The sequence below is a fragment of the Rhinolophus sinicus genome, chromosome 1, assembly GCF_057876585.1.
Source record: "Rhinolophus sinicus isolate RSI-liver-muscle chromosome 1, RSI-T2T, whole genome shotgun sequence".
Classification (NCBI taxonomy): Eukaryota; Metazoa; Chordata; class Mammalia; order Chiroptera; family Rhinolophidae; genus Rhinolophus; species Rhinolophus sinicus.
The window spans coordinates 186578063-186591946 of NC_142501.1; the positions used below are offsets into that span (position 1 = coordinate 186578063).

The 13884-nt window shown below is 38.7% G+C and overlaps 1 protein-coding gene across 5 annotated transcripts in view; it reads right to left on the reverse strand.

Annotated features, from left to right (window-relative positions):
- Positions 1 to 2747: 2747 nt before the first annotated feature.
- The window catches only part of ELOVL6 (ELOVL fatty acid elongase 6), a 120511-nt gene continuing 109374 nt past the window's right edge, over positions 2748 to 13884 (reverse strand). For all 5 annotated transcript variants that reach the window (XM_088792439.1, XM_074322494.2, XM_074322508.2 and 2 more), the window contains 2 exons: positions 10954 to 11105; positions 2748 to 5115 (listed from right to left, as the gene is read on the reverse strand). In XM_088792439.1, the coding sequence (XP_088648565.1) occupies positions 4691 to 5115; positions 10954 to 11105 (577 nt within the window). In that variant the 3' untranslated portion in view covers positions 2748 to 4690. The remainder of the gene's footprint in view (positions 5116 to 10953; positions 11106 to 13884) is intronic.

Consider the following 13884-nt stretch of genomic DNA (forward strand, 5'->3'; position numbering starts at 1 on the left):
AAATAATAGCGTTCACAAACCAGCATGAGTCAGGACCCCTCAATCCTGGCCTTAAATGGGTTGCAAATATGGCTTGACCTTGATTGATGAGACGTTTCTTTAATTTAACCAGATGCTTCAGAAGTTTACTACAATGTAGATTTGGTTTTGGATTTCCAGTGGAGGGCATCTGATCACAAGAATTTTGCCTGCCCAGAGCCCACACATGGTGTGCTCCCATTGTCTCTTTAATGCCAGAACCTGTTCATTTTTTTTTTAAAGTGTAGTTCAGAATGAAGGGAAGACTGCGGATTATTTGTTCCCTTCTGTGAACCCTGAATTTTCAAGGTGTCTAACGATGAGGAAAGTAACTCGATAACTCAACAGGCTTGTGAGTCTTCGCTGATGCTCTGCACAGGTGTGCTTCACTGGGCCTCTTCAGCTATGGGTTCTGCTATATGGCTCGAAGATGTTTGTAATTGGTCTGTCACAACTGGCATTCAAGAAAATGCTATGCCTGCACTGACACTTGTTTTGCTCAAGTCTCAGGTACCAGCATACAGAGGCTGTTGGTTCGTTGGAAAACTGGGACCTAACACTTACTACTGATTGTCAGCACAAAATAGAGTATCATTGCTTTATCAGCTCTCACTTTGCTGCGGTGCATTCTTAGCAAAATCTTTTGATGGTAATAGGTCTGAGGCACAAAAAATCTAGTCTTGTATGTAAATATAAAAGGGACAGAAGAACAACTTTAAAAAGCTACAGGAGACAATGACTCAGCATGAACCTAGGCTCTACTATCATCCCAAACTGATAACAAAATATTTATTATCAAAAACAAAAAGAATGGACTCAAGTTCTGGGCTTTCATCATGAAATTCTCAATCAGTTGTACTTTTCAGGATGGAAACTTTTCCAGGGAAGTGTCTAAAAAAGAGACATGGACCACGCACATACAACTCAAAGCACTGAACTCTGGGAGGCAAAGTTTGTGATCTTCTCCACTCTCCTAACAACTGCCTTGAATCAGCAGGTGGCCAAATCCAGTAACTGTGTTAAAGAATCATTAACTAAATTGGAAAAAAGCCCTCAGGATGTGTGGGAGCTGACTCAAGTTGTGTGACACATACAGTCACTGAGGAGAGGCTGTTCTACCAGCGAAAAGAAAAGATAGTAACCCGAGCATGTTCTCTCCCAGGTAATTCACAGCAGTCTGGGAATGAGGCCAGACTTCTGGAATATTCTACTCCAGTGTAATTGACTTCAGGCGATTTGTTACTCTGATGCGACAGGTTTTTATCTCATTATGAGGATACAACATCCGATTTAAAAAAAAAATTTGTGGGTCTCTTTCCTAGAAGTGTCCTTCCATTCAATTCTACAAAACTCTCACTCCAATGGACTGATTTTCTGACTCAGTCCAAAGCTACATTGGCAGAGGTGAAGTGAGAGATGTAATTAATCCCCTAACCCCTTCAGCAACATGTATCTATGTATTGTCCCTCCCCTAATTTTTGTAGTGGTGTGTGATTAGAAGGATGTTGAGTCAATTGCCTGGACTAATAATCTGAATACATGATTATTTGGTACTTTCGCCTGGCACTGGATAGGAATATAGTACTTGCTTTTCTCATTAGTAAAACTAGAAGGTCCAGATAAAACCTCCTGCTCTATAAATAGAACATTTCTCACTAGAATGCTTTTCATTGCAAACTCATAGACTTGGGTTGATACTCAGATGTTTTAAATCAAATTGCATATACTTATATATGAAATGATTTTTGTTGTTTGTTTTTTGTTTTCAATGCAGGAATGCTTTCACCATCATGTAATTGGAATGCAGTGGAAAATCTTCAGTAGAAAGATAATCGATTGCAGCATACTGGGGCAGCTATAAAAACTTGCTTGCCCAAGTTTTTCTGGAATGTTAACTGACAGCAGGATTAGCTATGTGGCAGTCAATTCTCTGGTAAGTTTCAGATTTTGCCATCAACTAGCCTGGTGGCAAAGCCTCCAGGATAGGTGGGCCAGCCTCCTATCTTGATATAAGTAAGCAGTTAAGCTGAGATGTTAAAAACATTGTACTGAACCTGTAATACCAGAATTTTGTTTTTTTAATGTGTTTTTCTCCTCCCATGATAAACATCAAAAATGCCTTTAGATATATTTAGCTAATTTAAAAACTATTATTTATTAGACATTCAACCTGTAAACAAAAATTCTAAATTATTTCACGAGAACACAAGTATGAACCTGCATCAGAATGAAAGTGCTTGGGAATCACTTAGGGTCTTAAGGTCTATGCTCATTTCCTTATTCTAACCTGTATTAAAGGATCAATGGATTAAATAATTAAGTCAAATCAACCAGATGAGCTCTAACTGGTCCTACAATTAAACTCAAGTCAGCTGTTATTTGATCTTTTCCTCATTTTAATTATTCTGCTTATTTTCTGTTATAAGAAAAAAAAGCTTATTGCACAGTATCATGTACTTTCAAAGCTCAAAATAACATTATTTGCATCCTAAGAATCTATTAGTTGTTATAGCAGGACCTCTTTTCAGCTCATGTCAGCTTTTGTCCTTATAATAATACATTCTTCCATCAATTGTTTCTTATCTATGAACCAATGTCAAGACATCATAGACTCTTCACAATAATTTAATACAGATGTAACAGCTTCCCTCTCTGCATACCCCGGCCCCCACCCCAGTCTATCAGTCATGACTGGGGTTGCACGGATTCTTTGTTCATTGTTCAAACCATTCACACAGAATGGAATAAAACTTTATTCTAATAAATTCCACACATAAATGAGATGCTGAGAAAGCCCTTGTCATCTCTGACAGAGAAGCAGAGCAGCTCTGTTTCATGAATGACAACACAATTAAAGCTAAAATAATATAAAAATAATTTGAAAAAAATCCCTTTTACTGCATACTCTCAAATAAAGCAAGAAAGATAAACTATAGTTTCTTTTTCTGCTAGCCAGAAAATGTTTCTATTCATTTGGGCTTTGAAATTCAGTGTACCCCACATCTGTGTGCATACATGTGTGGTTATACGTGTATAATCTATGCAGTGTAGTAGCCCCTAATCTTTTCAACTAATTTGTCTAATCATTAAGCTATTTAACCAATTAGAATACTATTATATCACATTGAACAATTTTACATAATTGCTTCTTTGAAATACTAGGAATGTTTACACATTTATTTGGCTTGTAAAGGACTGAAATATTACCGATAATATTATATTATCTAGCTTTTTTTTTTTTTTAAAGAATATGGCTCTTAATTGATTTTCTGAGTTCCAGAGCGAAAGTCCCTTTAAAAAATTTCTGAAGCTGACTTGAAGCAGGAAGAATGTCTTCTGATTTGGCCAAAAATATGACATGTATTTCATATCTAAAATTTGAAGGATAAGTCTGTAGGGGGCCCTTTGTTGTCAACTGTTCCAGCCAAACTTCGCATGAAGTGTTTGTTGAAGTATCTCCACTTGACCAGCAGAGGGCACTTTACACACCTCCACATTGCGTAAGGGAGCAAATGCAGATGGTGCAGAAACACAGTGTTCACCCAATATCAGAAAGAGCCCTGCAGATTTCTTTTTGAAATTCACAAAAATATAGAAAATATGGACTGTACCACAGGGTTTCAGGTGGAAAGTTATGAGTATGTGTGAAGTCAATTAGGGAGGAGTATACCTTGTATTGATCTTCGGCTCACTTCTTTCCTTCTTTTCCCTTTCCCAGCTCAAGAATGGTATTGGGTTGAACCTTTTCACATGTAGTACAGAATCCATTTTCAAACCATTTGGTTGAGTTTTATCTTTTCTATTCTGTATTTACTCTTCTGTTCAAAAGCCCGGGGCACCTGAACCAAGGATAATACTTCATATCTCATTTAAGAGTAGAAATTACTGTTAAACTAGCAAACGCTCTGAGATGGAGCTGCCCCTTCCAGGACTGAGCCGCATTGTTTCCATCCTCCCAGAAGAACCTTGGAAAGAAATTGTGCCCCATTTAGTTTTGGCAAACTTATTAGCCTGAGGCTGTATTGTGAAGGGAAAAACACCAGTCTTTCTTAGTTGAAATGTAGTTGTTTATATCCATTTTCATAAGAGGTGATTTAAGACATCTTTTCTCATGGGGGCCACAACTAACTAAGCTTTCTTAAAAGGCTTTAATTTTTGCAAAAGCATTAATGTTCTAGATATACACCCTGTGTCTCTTCCATTTTTATCTATTCTATTGGCTCCAGTTTAGTGTCCAAAAGATTCGAAAGGATTGTGTGTGCATGTGCTTGCACAGTTTAAGTAAACTTCTTTCATCCGTAGAGAAATATAACACTTAGTAAATACTTTTCATACAGTGTTAATAGCCTTTGTTTGTGTTCTATTTCTCTCTCTCTCTGCCTCTGGCTCACTTTTGCTCTCATTTGTCCTAAAGGTGACAGAAAAAGAGGGAATAGGGCCTTCTAGCAGCGGTCCTGTGAGATAAGGGTGCACTCAGTGAGTTCTCACCCAAAAAGGATCATAAACTTACTGGGCTAAGTCAACCTAATCATCCCTAAGCTGCCTCGGGTTTTGTCTGCTCTTGTGTTTTGTTTTGTTTTAGCTGCACCATATGTGATTCCTTGTGCCATTTTCTTTTGTCTATTATGTTTCTTGATGACCCTGAGCTATGGCTTCCTCCTCAGTTCCAACACTATTCAGCCTTCGTGGTTTTCCTCCTCTTGCCGATGTAGGCCTCAAAAAAGAAGTGGCAGAAGAGCACAAGGTAGCTGAGGTACATGAGTGAGGACCAGAAGATGTTCTGAAAGTGAGAGTGACACTGGTCATGCTGCATCCAGTAGAACACCAGGTAGTTAATGACACAGCCCATCAACATCTGAGTGATCTGGGACAAGGTGATGAACATGGCAAACTTCCGGGAGACTCGGAAACCCGCTGCTCGCAAGGCATAGTAAGAGTACATCACGGCGTGCACACCGTAGTTCATAGTCATGAACCAACCACCCCCGGCAACCATGTCCTTGTAGGAGTACCAGGAGTACAGCAGCACAGTGATGTGGTGGTACCAGTGCAGAAAGATCAGCTTCTGCTTCCTCAGAATAATGAATATTGTATCTCCTGAAAGACAAATGAGGAAAAGAATGCCCATGAGCCCCCTGCACCGTGACATAATGATAATTTAAATTTTTGCAAGAAAAGTAGATCTCTTGAACTAGTCCTCGAGTCAGACGGACTGGGTTAGAATCCTGGATTGATATTTACTAGCTCCGTGACCTTGGGCAAGTTACTATACTTATTCTCACTATTCCAGTTTCCTCATCTGTAAGATGGGGATAGTAATAGTAGCTTGGAATTGTCGAAGGATTAAATAGGATAATCAATAGGTACATGGTAGAAACTTAATAAATGTGACTTTCGGAAAGGTATTTTACACAAAATTCCATTAATTTTTGATCTGGAAGGGACATCAGTAACCATGCTGCCTGATTTCCAACTGCATCATACATTTTAGGAAATATCACCTGTAAGAGTCAAGTGGCCTGTCTCAGATCAGTTTTCAATCAAGAGAAACAGATTAGAATTCAAATGCCCAGCATGATGTTCTTAAGCCTCTCTGGAGCAGTGAACTATTTTTCTTTGGTATATGACAAAGGGCTCCCTTAATAGCATATCTTTGTAAGCTCTCTGTAAAACATGGTGTCTTGACATATGGCAGCTAGAAAAGTAAAATTTAAACAAGAGGCAAAAACAGAAAAAGAGAACAAAAGTCATCTTCTATCATATTTGCTGAAGAGGGTAAGAGGAATATTTTATACCAATGAACCAACTAATAAAAAACTGAGATACATTTTTATGGAATTAACTTTGAAAAAGCTCTCCAGAGCTATCAAAATTTTATTAATACTGTCCTCTTTCTAAGATAGGGAATTTCTATTATAGAAGCTAGAATTATGCTCAGGTAGGTCGATGCTATATATCTGCAATGACTGTCTGAGAAGTCTAGGGATTCTGAAAAATATACTGTAGAACACTTATGTAAAAAAATGGAGAAAGAACAAATACACCCAATTCCATTAACAAGTACAAAAAAAGAGGAAGAGACACTGGAATGTGGGACAGAAACAGGGTTTATGCAGGCAAATGCTTCATTCTCTTTCCTATCTTTATGATTCTCAGATATGGGAAAAACCAACATCCTTCACGGCCTTCGGTAAACTCAAGCTTGAGTTCTTTTTATAGATCAAAGAAAACTAGGTGGCCCCTCTTCGTATTCTGAAATTTAATTAAGCACAAAGGGATTTAGATTTGTTCTTATCCCTCATACTTCAGTGGTACCCTAAAACATTTGGCATAAGAGAAAGTCAACGAATGCTGGACCCTGGAAAGACTTCTAAGGTTCTGGTGGCCATGGTTGGAATAATACTGGTGATGCTCCATTTCATTCAGCAGGAGATATTAGTTTATTTCCCTACTGGATTGTTAAATATCATTACTTCACATTTGCTTAGAACAGAAAAGTTGCCAGTTGCTGCATTTCTGAACCTATTATAAAAATTTCTCTGAAGTCCTCTTTTCTCTTGTGAGATACCTGACATATTATGCTTATAACTCTCACTTGTATACTTAAGGGACAACAATAGTGTTAGGAGACCTGGTTCTACTTCTTAGTGTTAAACTGTGCTTTTGTGTGTGCGCCTGTCAAAGATCCACTATTTCTATGTAAGTATTGCTCTGTGCCTCCCTTCCCTCTGTAGATGATCATATAGGCACAATAATTCCAGTCCATTCTGTTCACAGTGGAAAGAAGATAGAAGTCCAAGGAACTGTACGTTAAAAACAAACTTAGTCATTCATAATTAAGAAGCTGTCTTCTATGAGCCTCTAAGCAATAAGTAAGACATAAATCCCACAGTATCCAAAGATATTGTAATAGAAGTTATTTGCCATAAAGCAATAAGCATTTCATCCTTTTATGTTCTCATAGATTTAATTTGAACTCCACCATCACTTTTATATTAAAACTTTATTGTCTAAAGAACAACTTCATTGTGAGGAAAGCAGTAGGAGACAAAAGAAAAGGCCGTATTAGGACAGGCGAACGTGAATGAAAAGTGGAACCTATAGTTCTGGAATAGAAAATTGCTCTGTGTTTTTCCTGTCTGAGTGAGGGTCTCAGGCTGGATCTGTGACACACTACGTGTTTCCATTTAATATGGGGAGATGGGAATGAAGGACATGTCATGAGATCTTCAAAATGAAATTACTTTGAATTCACTGAAGAATTTTTTTTTCAGAACAGATATACAAAATGGTAGATGGAGTAATGAAGATGAGGCTCTTACAATAATGGCCCTGGAGCCTCTCAGGAGAACCACTCTAATGCCATATCAAGGTTACTGTCCCCAAGAAGGCCACTGACCCAGACATTGGTAACTTCCCTTGTGCAAGGGAAAATGGGTGGAGTTCCAGAAGGGCTCCCCAAGACCTCTCATGGTTCTTTTGATGTTGTAGCTGAGATTAAACAGTCACACCACTCGAGCAGTTAGAAAATAATTTTTCCTCTGGGAAACCACATATTATCACATTTGATTTCTCATGAGTCAGTCATGCCAAGCCATGGTATTTACAGGCTTGTCAAAAGCTACAGTATCCTAGAAATGCAAATTAAGATAGGGGCTGTGTATGTGATGTTTCCCAGCCAAAGGTCCAGTTGGCATTCTGGAAAAGATTTTGTCTAAGTATTAAGTGTTTGGGGCTTTTGATTCCTGAACATTTCAGAAATGTCACATATTTTATCCACCCTTGGTTTATGTTCTCTTTCCCATAGTCTCTCTAACTTTCGGTTCAGCTATTTTCAGTCAAGAGCCAGGCTGCAGGCAGGGTATGGTGTTTTCATATCTAGGTGTCCCTTCCACACTTGGAAATCCCCAGGGTGTGTACACGGCCACCAAGACTCACAGAGAACCTACTGTGTGTGGTTTGTCACAGACTGCTGCATTCCTCTTAGCAGAGTTAGCTGGAGCTCTGCTGAGTCAGAGTTTCAAAAATAAAGACAAGTCAACTGAGCAAAGACCTAGACTCAGAGCAGATGTTTCCAAGTTTTAACAAAACCCAACCTCAGCAGGTTTTAATATAATGCAAACAGCAGGTGTTCCAGGATTTTGGCACACAAAGCAGGTTGGTGGCTCTCTTCCCCCACTTGTTCTAGTAGACTGCCACCCTATAATTCACTGAAATGAGCTCATTGATTTCTGCTGAAACAGTATGGCTTTTCTGCTACTAAGATTTTAGTGAAGGGGGAATGGTGAGGTATTATTTAATGGGTAGAGAGTTTCAGTTGGGGAAGATGAAAAAGTGCTGGAGATGGATGGTGGTGATGACTGCAAATGTTCTTCATACCGTTGCCCTGCACAGTTAGAAATTCTAAATTTTATGTATATTTTGCCACAGTAAAACAGAAAGTTTAGTGAAAACTGAAGGCATGTGGGTTTGGGGGGAATATAGTGTTTCTGTATTGAACGTGGAAGAACTGTTCTTTTTTTCTTGCAAAAACTTTTCTTCCTGTGTGTGCATAAGGGAGTCCAGAATCTGTATTGAAAAACAGAACTTGGGACCTAAATATAAGAAAAGTTCTAAATAATCCAAATGGATAAATCTTTCTTAAATGGTAGTGACAAGGTTTTCTAAAAGCAAAACCTGGGAAGGAACTTAACTTCCAAAACAAACAAAAAGGAAAGGCATCTCCAAACAAATACGTTCACTAAACGAGGGCAGGAGCTGCTTGTCTCTGAGACATGCCGCTGACACTGATTTTTGGATCTGGTTTGATTCAGCACTTACTTTGGGAAAGCTACTATCAAATTCATATTTTAAAATTGAAAAAGGGATACTCAGACCATGAAAATATCTGTATAAGGGATTTGCAACTATATGAAGAATATAAGCTCGTGGTAGGTGCTTAATATAAAGGTATTAAATGAATGAATGGATAAATCGACACTAATGCATTTCACCCTAAGACCACTCAGCCTTTCTGTGGGGGCACACACACAACAGGGATCTAGTTACTGTGGGTTGTGTGGAGGAATCACCTTCATACCCAGGCCCCTTACTTAAGAAAGGTTTTCAGAAAAAGTTTTCTTCTGCTGCTCTTCCCTTGTCTTTGACCTGGGAAGAGACTGGTCCAACCAATAGTTCAGACCAGTTGCCAGGTATTTGTAGACTGCGGGTGTATAGCACTGAGTGGAAGGTAAGCAGGTTGCTGACACACATCAGAGACCTCGTATACTTTGGGAATAGACACAGGACATGAGCTACAGATACCTTACAGAAAACTGCTGATATCTTACATTGTAGGTGGCTTATAATGAAATTACAACCTCTCCCCGTTTTTAGGGAAAACAGGAGAGAGAACACAATCTATAAATAAATAACTATTTTAAACTTAATACACACAGTTCTTAATTCCAGATTAAAAAAATTAAGAAACCCAGAGGATAGCTCGGCTTTCCCGCAGGATATATACAGTTTGTGAGACAGTGGTCAGCTCTGCTCATAATGAACTCAGAGCTTATAATCACCAGTGGAGCCCTTTCTCTGGCAATAAAAATATTTTCCTGGGGAACTGTGCCATGTCAATACATTGCCATTTAATTTTTCACTGTGTCTGCTAATCTGTGCCACAGTTATACTCAAGTCCATCAAAGAGCTGAAGGAAAAATCTTAGGAATCTACAAATATAGCCAGTTATTTTAAAAATTAGTAGCTATTAGGTTGGTGCAAAAGTAATTGTAGTTTAAAAGGTTAAAAATAATTGAAAAAACTGCAATTACTTTTGCACCAACCTAATAGACAGTGAACTACATTCCTTTTCTCCAAGGCCTGTCTCTCTCTCTCTCTCTCTCTCAATAATCACTCTTATTTTTTATTTAACTATTTAATGTTGAAATAATTTCAAACTTACAGAAGAGTTGGAAGAATAGAACTAAGAACTGTTGTACATACTTCAACCAGATTCACCAATTGCTATCATTTTGCCTTATCTAATTTCTCTTTTTACACACACACACACACACACACACACACACACACACTACAAAATATTTTCCTGACCCATTTGAGAGTTATTTGCAGAATCACGCCCTTTATACCTACATACTTCAGTATTCATTTCCGAAGAAGGCCTGTCTCTTTGATGATTACAAAGAGGACACACCCAAATGAAAAGCTTAATTTTTTAATCTGAATCCTAACTCCAGGAATGGAAGTATGCTTTGACATGGGACTTGGAAATACCACTTTTCCCCGAAAATAAGACCTCGCTGGACAATCAGCTCTAATGCATCTTTTGGAGCAAAAATTAAAATAAAACTGGGTATATATTATATTATATTATATTGTATTGTATTGTATTATATTATAGATCTGGTCTTATACTAAAATAAGACTGGGTATTATATTATATTATATTTATATTATACCCAGTCTCATAGTAAAATAAGACCAGGTCTTATATTAATTTTTGCTCCAAAAGACGCATTAGAGCTGATTGTCCAGCTAGGTCTTATTTTCGGGAAAATACGGTAGTCATGTTGCTAATTTTTCCTCATATGCTAATATTAGCTGAACTGGTAATGGGCCTGAGAGAAGGGGCTACGTAGATTTTATAATCCCCAGAGAGTCCATATTCAGTAGTGCTTGGAAATCTGCATGTTTTATGTAAACTATTTTGCTCTTCATATATACAATGTACAGTTATTTAAAAGAAGGGAGGGAGGAGAGAGAGAAAAAGTGAAATTAGTCAAGAACTCAAATTCATTAATTCTAATTTTCCTGCTACCAACAAAACAGGACCTTCAAATTATTTGTTTGTTGGTTGGTTTTAAGTAAATATTATGGCTATGTAGCTACAAAGGGGGTGGGGGAGGAGGACATGGAAGGAGATAAGACACTCACCTAGTTCGGGTGCTTTGCTTAGCACAAATGCATAAGCCCAGAATTTGCTGACAGGTCCATTGTAAAAACTCTGGTCACAAACTGACTGCTTCAGGCCTTTGGTCATCAAAATGTACACCATATAAGCACCAGTTCGAAGAGCACCAAATATACTTCATAATGAAAAGAGAAAAGAAACAACATTTAGGAAAATAATTTCTCTTCTGATATTAACCATTCTAAGGCTGTCTGCCATTTGTAGTAAATAGGCAAAGATGACTCCTAATAATTTGCATTTACCCAGAAGCATCTTAAAGTGTTCTGTGAATAAGACTACTAACACTTCTTAGGGCTTTATTTTGAAGAGTGTACATAATACCACTTATTCTTCAACAGTGTACCAAAAAGAGGTCATGGAAAAGGGGAGTGGATCCAGGGTAGGATCTCATGAAGAACTCTGATGACCCCATGTTTCAGCTTGAGAATGATGCTTCGGGGATAAGATAGGGTTGACTGAAAACTCTTGGAATTATCTCAGTTCTGTCTTATGTGTAATCATTCTCCAAATCCCCCTGGCTCTATTCCTGGAATATCTGGTTACTTCTTTCAGCCAACTCATCTTATACATTGGCTGGCCCAGGCCTCCTTGGCCTCTCCTTGGCCTCCTGCAGCAGCCTCTAAACCACCGTCCTCAGTTATGCCTTTCCACTGTCTACTCCATCTTTCTCACAGAAGCGAGAAAAAGCCCTTCAAGGCTTAGATCTACTGTCATTTCCTCTAGGAAGCCATCCCGGCTCACTCCTCTGAGCTCCCCATAACCATGTTCAAACACCGTTCAATTCCTGGTCATGTGTTTGCCTCCACATATGCACAGGTGCTCAAAGATGGTTGAAAAGGTGACAGATTGTTGAGAAATAAATTGACATGAAATTTTTATCAAGGAACTGCTAAGGAAACAGGAAAGCTCTGGAATGTGTTGAGTTCAATGATGTAACCTCAAGTGTGAAAAGATTTAGCAACAAGAACGCGTGGACTCCATTAGGAAGGAAACCCCTTAGGCATATGTCCCCAGAGTATACAAACCACATGCATGACTGAAGGGAGAGCTGGCTTATAGGACCACGTCGGGAGATGTGCTTGCCTGCCCCTCTGCTGGCAGCATGCTCTTCTAGGTTGTAGAAGTTACTTAGGACATAAACTAGTGAACAACTATTGAAATGAGTAGCAGCCTCACCAAATTGGGAAATAGGAACTTTTATTTCTCTTCAGAGTCACCATCTTTTAGTTAAAATGTCTTAGAGTTGCTCCAGAGTAAGTTATTGCACTGGGCTACCTTGCCCATAAACATGCATCCACCTCTAGAACTAAAGCTCAGCTTTGCATAGAACCAAGGTAATGAAGTTGGGACTTTGTTAAGTAGCTTCTCTAATGACGTACAGCCTACATTAAATGGAGTTACTCATTCCAACATAAAAAAGGAGCCTTTTATACGTTGGATTATTGGTGTCACTTTACACTTGTAGATCCTATTTAATCCTTCAGTGGCTTCCCACTGCATTTAGAATGAAAGCCTCAACTCCTTACCACAACCTACAAAGCTCTAATGGCCCCTCTCTCCAGCAGCTCCACCCTTACCTCCTGCAGTTCTCTTCCTGATTGCTGTGCAGCAATCATTCCAGAACTTTCAGATCCCGTAAGTTTTGTCTCAGGATCTCTGCATGTATTTCCTCTTCTTGTGTTCACGCCAAGTCTATCTCTCCTTCTCTCAAAGAAATGCCCCCTCCTACAAGCATGACCCAAGTCTTTTCAGTCAATAAATGTCCTAATTTGGGAGTGGGGATTTAAATTTCATTGGTGAAGTCAGGTAATGGAGAATTTTCTGTCTTATCTGAGTTTATTTTTTATGTCTTATTTTTACCTCACCAGGTAATGGCTAAATTTTAACATGAAATGACAGTTTAAGATTATTAGCATATGGGCACTTTGATTCACTACTATGGAAGATAGTATGGAAATAAATGTGGCATCTCCACTGAGCATATGTAGCCCACACGATTGGTTCCCTATTCAAGAGCCAAGTTCCATCTGCCTTCTCCATATTAAAAGAATCCTGATTTAGTTCAGGTTTTCCCAACACCTTCCCAAAGAAGGTGACCTTATCTTCAATTTAGGAGTAAACCTTAATTGCCTAAGCAAGCTTTGGCAACCCCATTTCCCTTATCAATGATTTGTTATGAAAGGCACTGACCCAATTCTAACCAATGTGATGTGAAGAGAGGGCAGCTTGGCTCTTTTGGGAAAGGTTTCCTTGCTCTTCACCACGTGTTGCCTGGAAGTGCAGAAGCGATCTTACAGCCATGAGGGAGATACCTTGAGAACAGAGCTAACTCAGAGAGGATGGCAAAGTAGTCCTTTAAGATGTGACTATGCTGCTGAATTAATCAATCTTTCTTTCAAGACTTCTGTTTTTGAGATAAAGCTTCCTTATTATATAAGCCATTTGGAGTTTCTTTCTGTTACTTGCAGCACAAAGCATCCCAGCACAACACACAAGATTTGATGTTCAGCAGACTTTTGAACACTAGTTAACATTTTGTGTCTATAAAATGCATGTAGTCATAGAGACTGCTGGTAAACTACTTACTACATCAATTATCTGCTTTTCAGAGACCAGTAGGAGATATGTCAATGAGTTTTGTACATATCAAAAGCAAAGAAACACACAAACAATACACTTTCGATATGTATCAGTCTCTGCTCATTAGCCCCAGATCTACGATTTCTCTGAACCATCATCAGCACATTTTACAGAGTATGTTTCTTCCTGCGTACTGTAGCCCACCACACCCAGGAAGCAGAGCCCTTCCACTGCTACTGGGTTTCCCCCAAAATAAGACCTAGCCGGACCATCAGCTCTAATGCATCTTTTATATTATACTATATTATACTATA